A 6176-nucleotide genomic window follows, 5' to 3' on the forward strand; every position below is an offset into this window, starting at 1 on the left:
TCGAGAGGAGTAACAATTCACACAAAAAAGTACGTACTCGTAAAAGGAGGTTAGTCGCCGAGGGGAGGATACTTGGTGGCAGGGCAGTATGCATGCGGTCAGTTGAAAAAACTCGCTGCATCATCTCACTGCGTGCGTCGTCACGTACGTACGTACGTACGCTCTCCGAGACCGGATTAATTAGGCAGTCAGCCAGCCAAGAAGGCTCGCTCACATGCGCCGCGGCTACGTTACGTACTGGTGATTAAATTAAGCAAAACCAGCGACGAGCTCTGGACTCGCGGCGCGCCGCGCGCGAACGCTGTCCGCGGATGGCGACCCCAGCCGCAGCCCACAGGGTGGAGATGCCACCGCTCTACGCCCTCCGATTTACGATTAATTAAAGTACACTACTCTCTCCGATTCAAAATAAGCATCGTAGTTTTGAACTAATGTTAGTTCAATTTTTTTTTTGCGGAAAATGTTAGTTCAATCTTAACTTAAAGTTGCGGCACTTATTATGGATCGGCGGGGGTGATCGTTTGCCAAAGTGAAATCTTACACAGGTTGAACATTGTAGACAACACACAAGATCACCGGATGAAGTGAGCACTCGTTAACCATGGACCTTTTATATTCCATGTTTCTGCGCGTAAGACAACACACAAGATCACCGGCCGGTTGATTAGATTAACCAAATCGCCACCCCTCTCGCTCGCTAGCTCAATCATTTCGGCAGGCAGCGCAAGGAGGAATCATGCCCATAAAATAAAATACAACCCGGCTTAAACAAATGGGATTGCGTTTACCGACCTGTGGTGGGGCGATGGGGTTTCCGCCTTCAACAAATCGTCTTTGGACTTTTGTACCGCATCAAAGCACTATTTTAATATAGCTAAAACTTTTTATCGCTGAACCGGCAGGCAGCTGGATGCATTAGAGAATGGAAAAGAAATCTGCGCTGCGCTGCAGTGGTTGTTCGTTTGGTATATATGCTCTCTCCCTCGCTTAACCCTGTCGCTACTGCTGGTTTAGCGGTGGTTGGATGGATCTCAACTAACAGCAACCCGAACAGGGGTGGTGGGTAGGCGCCCTGCTGGATCAGCGTATGGTAACCCATTTTTGTAGTCCCTTCTTCTCTTCTTTTCCCCCCATAGGAGTACTAACTAATAAGCAGGGACAGATCACCGGCACAAGTAAAATAAGAAATGCTATGATGCCGTTCAAGATCATCCTCACATTCTTCGTGGCAGGCTATGGAATGGATTTTATTCATGCTTTCCTCTTGAAGAGAAAAGTGAGATCCAAATTTTACTTTATTCTCCAGCTTAGTTCCCTCTACTTTTTCCGAACGGGAGTGGTTCGAGTTTCTGTTGCCCAATAGGGCGCGTGTACGGTGTACCCCCAATGTTTCGAAAAGAGAAGGAAAAAATAGGCCGTGTACCCTACTGTGCTGTATCACTTCCAAGTAAATGGAACGGGGCGAGGAGCCTTTTGATCTACGTATTTTCATTATAGATTTATTTGATAGAAACAAAACAAGTATATTAGCATCACATTTCTCGTGCACTCCTCTACAAAACAAGTATAGCACTATTGTCACGTCTTGGGCCCAAGGTGCATGAATTGTTAGGCCAAAAAACCCAAACAGCGAGCTACGCACTATTGTCATGTCTAACACTTGCACGTTACACTAGCTAAAAACAAAAAACAAAAAAAAAACACTTGCACGTTACTGCTCCGTTGAAGTGTTGATCAAACCGAGATCAAGACTTGCAATGCACGGGTTTGGCCGTTGCCCAAACAGTAGTAAGAGTACAACTTTGCGATGCAAGAACCGAGGCAAGGCTACTACTGGACATTACTCTGCAAACTACTCCACTTCATGAACTACCCTAACCTAACTAGCTTAACTTTCTGTCAGAGATGCCTTAGCATGACTCGACAAAACGTAACAATGAAGCATCCCCACTGTGACAACTAGAGGACGCACGAATCCACTCAGCATTTCAGCACATGAAGCAGCCATGGGTGCAAATGCCTCGTAAGATCCAGAACCTAACATGTCAAAGCACTGCTGAAAAACATGCAAGAACCCCAAGATCTTGAAAAGCGGCCCAGAAAATCTTTCCATAGCTGATGATTAAAGGCAACCCGGACTTCACGTCAAAGTCGATGTGCTTATAGTACGAGAGCATGACCAGCATCGATAGCAAGGTGTTCAACAGCGTCGAATCAACAAGGCGAACAGAGAAGAAAACTCCAGATTCGGCATTAAGTCTACTACAGGGAACGGAACAAAATGATCCAAAAGCGCTACTGTTTGAAACATTTCACTCATCCTCCTGGCTGCGGAGCCTGGCGAGCTTGTTGGTGACCACGACGTCGAGCTGGGCGGCACGCTCCACTATCGCCTTGCGCTTCTGGGTGGACACGTTGTGCGCGATCTCAGCACAGTACGTCCTGTTTGCGGACAGACGATAGTTATTAGCAAAGGCCGCCACTAGATCAGGCACTGAACAGTGAAGACGATAGCTGCAGCTCCCGTATGCAATCAAGCTTGGTGAGTCTCAAAGACGCATACCTGTTGTGCATCATAAGCAGCTCCAGCTCAGAGACGTTGTGCACCACAAACTTCTTGAACTTGTTGGGCAGGTAGTGCCTCGTCTTCTTGTTAGAACCATATCCAATGTTGGGCATCAAGGTGCATCCCTTGAACTTCCGCCTGACGCGGGAGTCGATACCCTTTGGCCTGCGCCAGCTTTGCTACAAATAAGAGCAGGACAGATGAATTAATAAGGGCTCCCAATTAATTAACGCAATGGATAGCAGCTTCGGCGACTATAGCAAGAGAACTACAGAATGGAGGAAAACAAAGAAGGCATCCAACTATCCAAGCATTCAGTGTACGACAATGATGATGAAACTATTCATAACAAAACAGAAAAATAGATGAGGTGCGGAGATAATCAATTAATGGATCCTTTATGGCGACTACAGTAATACATAAGCATACAAACATTGCAAAGAAATAACTGAATAAGCCTTTGCAACAAAGTAACTAGAATTAGCACCAACTGCTAGATGGCATATAGTGCAGCATGCAATTTCAGCTAGAAGAGCATGTCCAAATACATACATCATCACCAGAATGGTGAAGACATGATCTGATTGTACATAAATTCTAGGGTATCTGACTTTGCTATCCAAAAGAAATATAGCACAAGTGCCGTGCACACCAGGATAAATCTAAACAAGGATCACGCAGACGCTTGGAGCAAGCAACTGACTGATGCAACAAGCTTCCATGGTATATAATTTTATATGATAATGCTAAATGCAACAGGAATGGACACGCAGACGCTTGGAGCAAGCAACTGACTGATGTAACAAGCTTCCATGGTACAGTATATAAGTTTATATGATCATGCTAAATGCAACAGGAATGCACAGCCCCATTCACAAGGCCACAAGCAACATATAACACAACATATGAAAACAAGCTCTCACGAACAAAAAGGCACAGCTTAAAAGGATATATACAGTATCACAGCACACCATACGAATCCGTGGTGTACACACTGAAGATAAAGAGCATGACTGAATGGCCCCAATGCACTATTACAGTTCGTCCAACATCAAAGCCATCCCCTAGCGTGCTCACTAAACACCAACGACCAGACCCAACTTCGCACTAGAAAATCAACGCGACATGTAAACCAGATCCACGCATCCATGGCAAACGGCTGAGGTCGGGAAACCGGCATGAACCCCACGTGAACAAAGCTAATCCTAAGAATCCATCACAAAAATGGCGCGGCTCTGGAACAGAAGCTAGGGGACTGGCTGGCTAGGGGTCTCACCTTGAGGCCGATGTAGCGGTCGCTGTGCGCCCTCTTGAAGTGCTTCACCCGCTTCTTCACGATCGCCGTCTTCAGGATAGGCACCGCCATCTGCAACGCGCACGGGGGAGGCCAACAGATGGAGGCAGGGGGTGTTAGTTCTCAGGTCGAGACGAGATCGACGGATTCACGCGTCGGCGGCGGGATGGAGGGACGTACCTTGCAAGGCGAGCGGCGGCGGCGGCGGCGGCGGCGTAGATGGGAGGGAGTGTGAGGGGAGGAGTCTAGGTGGTGGGCAACGCGAGAAGAGATAAAACCCTACTGAAGGGTGGGCTCGGACCTGGCATGGTGCCATCTCGCCGATCAAACGGGCCGGGCGTACATTCGGACGAGGCCTGGACGTAAGCCATTTTACGCGTGCATGCTACCGGGCCGCCAAGAATGTGCGTTTTCTCGGACATAACAAATACTCCCCTGCTTGCTCAAAAAAAAAAAACAAATACTCCCCTGCGTTCAGAATTACTTGTCGCGAAAGTGAATAAAAATAGATGATATAAAACTAAAAATCCATCTAGATACATCCATTTCTTCGACAAGTATTTCTGGATGGCACCGGCAAAGAAAATGTACTTCTGGATCGAGTGAGTAGTTTTCAATCAAAGGTGGATTACATTGTGGTTGTTAATCACACCTGGACTATATTTGGATAAGTGTTTGTTTAAACTTGGAAATGAATACAGACCAAGACTCTGAATTTAGCAGTATAAGAAGGTCCCACCATCTAGCCTCAAATTGCATTGTGAGCGGCACCACCGATAAGGCAGAGGAATAGAGGGTAGGCCTAAACCCTATAATTTTCTAACATTTTGTTTATATTTTCAAAAATATTTTGAATGCATATATTCCAAAAAACTTAATTTACTTAAACCTTTTAAAAATGTTGACAATGAATTTGAAAAATGTTAATGCATTGTAAAAACATTGTTAGCATAACTTTCATAAATATTGATAGCATTAAAAATATTCGTGACATTTAAAACAACACTCATGGGTTTCAAAAAAATGTACGTGACATTTTTGGAAAATTTCATATAACGTAAAGAAATGTCACATGTTCCAAAAAAGTTCTTCGTATTTCTTTGAAAAAATAAAAAATGTAAATAAAATCTCCTTGTAGTTTAAAAAAGGTTTCATGCCATTAATAAATGTTCAACGTACATTTAGTAAATATTTAGCATGCATTTGAGAAGGTGTACATCATATATTTGAAAATTGTTCAACATGTATCAAAGAAATGTTACGCGTGTGTAAGAAAAATAAACAATGACTGGAAATTTTCATGTGTTAAAACAAAGGAAAAATAAAAAGTACCAACAAAAACAAAAGAAAGAAGCAAAAGAAAACCCAAGAAACCGACACTCAAAACAGAAGGAAAAAAAAGAAATACGAAAAATAAAAGTAAGCACTTGGTCTTCCCTTGTTCCGGTCACTCCGTCGGACTCTCGGTCTGTTTTCGGGGACAGCGCGTCCATCTGCCCGGCCTTAGAGCATCTCCAGCCGCACCCCCGAGGGCGTGTCTTTTTCCACCGGTTCGGTCCATTTTTTGGCCCGGCGATCCCAGAGCGAACCCAGTGCACCAAGGGGCTCTTGGGGGGGGGGGCAAAAGGGAAAACGGTGCATGGGCCACCACTAAGCGAAAAACGTTTTTTCCACCTCCAGATTCGCCCCCCTCCCCCTGCACTAGCCCTTCTGCCGCTATGCCGATCCCGACGTCGCTTACCTACCCACTGCTGCTACAGAGGCCAATTCCCCGCCGAGAAAGAGAGGGTTCGCCGCGGCAGTGTCCACCCCGCTCCTGGGAAAGCTTTTCTGGTGCTCCAGCCACGCAAGCGGGGATACAGGCCGCTGCGTGCCTACCACGCTCGCTAGGTGTTCGGCGATTTGTCTCCTCGGCAATGGACTCCGAAGACGAGGAGGCGTTCGTGGCGCTGCTGGAGGAGGAAGCCGATGCCGATGCCCAAGATGAAGAGCACCTCATGGTCCTCGCCGCTCTGGTCGGCCTATTCGTGAGCAATGCAAAGCCGAGATGAGGTGGCTCGGCGTCAGGCCGGCTGAAGGCAAAGCAGAGGCATCGACTAGAAGGCTATTGCTTGCTCTACGCTGACGCTCCACTGCACGACGACAAAGTATTTCGGCACCGTTATCAGATGAGCTGAAATCTCTTCCTCAGGATTGTGAATTACATCTGTGGGTTCGACAGCTACTTCAAGTGCAAGAAGGATTGCACTGGCACACTTGGATTCACCTCAGTCTAGAAGTGCACGACATCTATGATGGTGCTCGTATACGGAGCTC

General features: G+C 46.3%; 1 protein-coding gene across 1 annotated transcript; it reads right to left on the reverse strand.

Moving 5' to 3' along the window:
- Positions 1-2084: 2084 nt before the first annotated feature.
- On the reverse strand, positions 2085-4147 carry LOC119302148 (60S ribosomal protein L32-1-like). Its single transcript, XM_037579180.1, has 4 exons — positions 4041-4147; positions 3843-3932; positions 2564-2745; positions 2085-2442 (listed from the first exon to the last, which is right to left on the reverse strand). Exons 2-4 carry the CDS (start codon positions 3930-3932, stop codon positions 2313-2315), a joined length of 402 nt encoding a protein of 133 aa, XP_037435077.1. The 5' UTR covers positions 4041-4147; the 3' UTR covers positions 2085-2312.
- Positions 4148-6176: the final 2029 nt, after the last annotated feature.

The sequence above is a fragment of the Triticum dicoccoides genome, chromosome 5A (assembly GCF_002162155.2).
Source record: "Triticum dicoccoides isolate Atlit2015 ecotype Zavitan chromosome 5A, WEW_v2.0, whole genome shotgun sequence".
NCBI lineage: Eukaryota > Viridiplantae > Streptophyta > Magnoliopsida > Poales > Poaceae > Triticum > Triticum dicoccoides.

Coding starts and splice junctions, on each gene's coding strand:
- LOC119302148 (XM_037579180.1), bottom strand. CDS start 3,932: ATGGCGGTGCCTATCCTGAAGACGGCGATCGTGAAGAAGCGGGTGAAG. Junction 2,746..3,842: donor ACCGCTACATCGGCCTCAAG/GTGAGACCCCTA, acceptor TCTTATTTGTAG/CAAAGCTGGCGCAGGCCAAA. Junction 2,443..2,563: donor CTGCTTATGATGCACAACAG/GTATGCGTCTTT, acceptor GTCCGCAAACAG/GACGTACTGTGCTGAGATCG.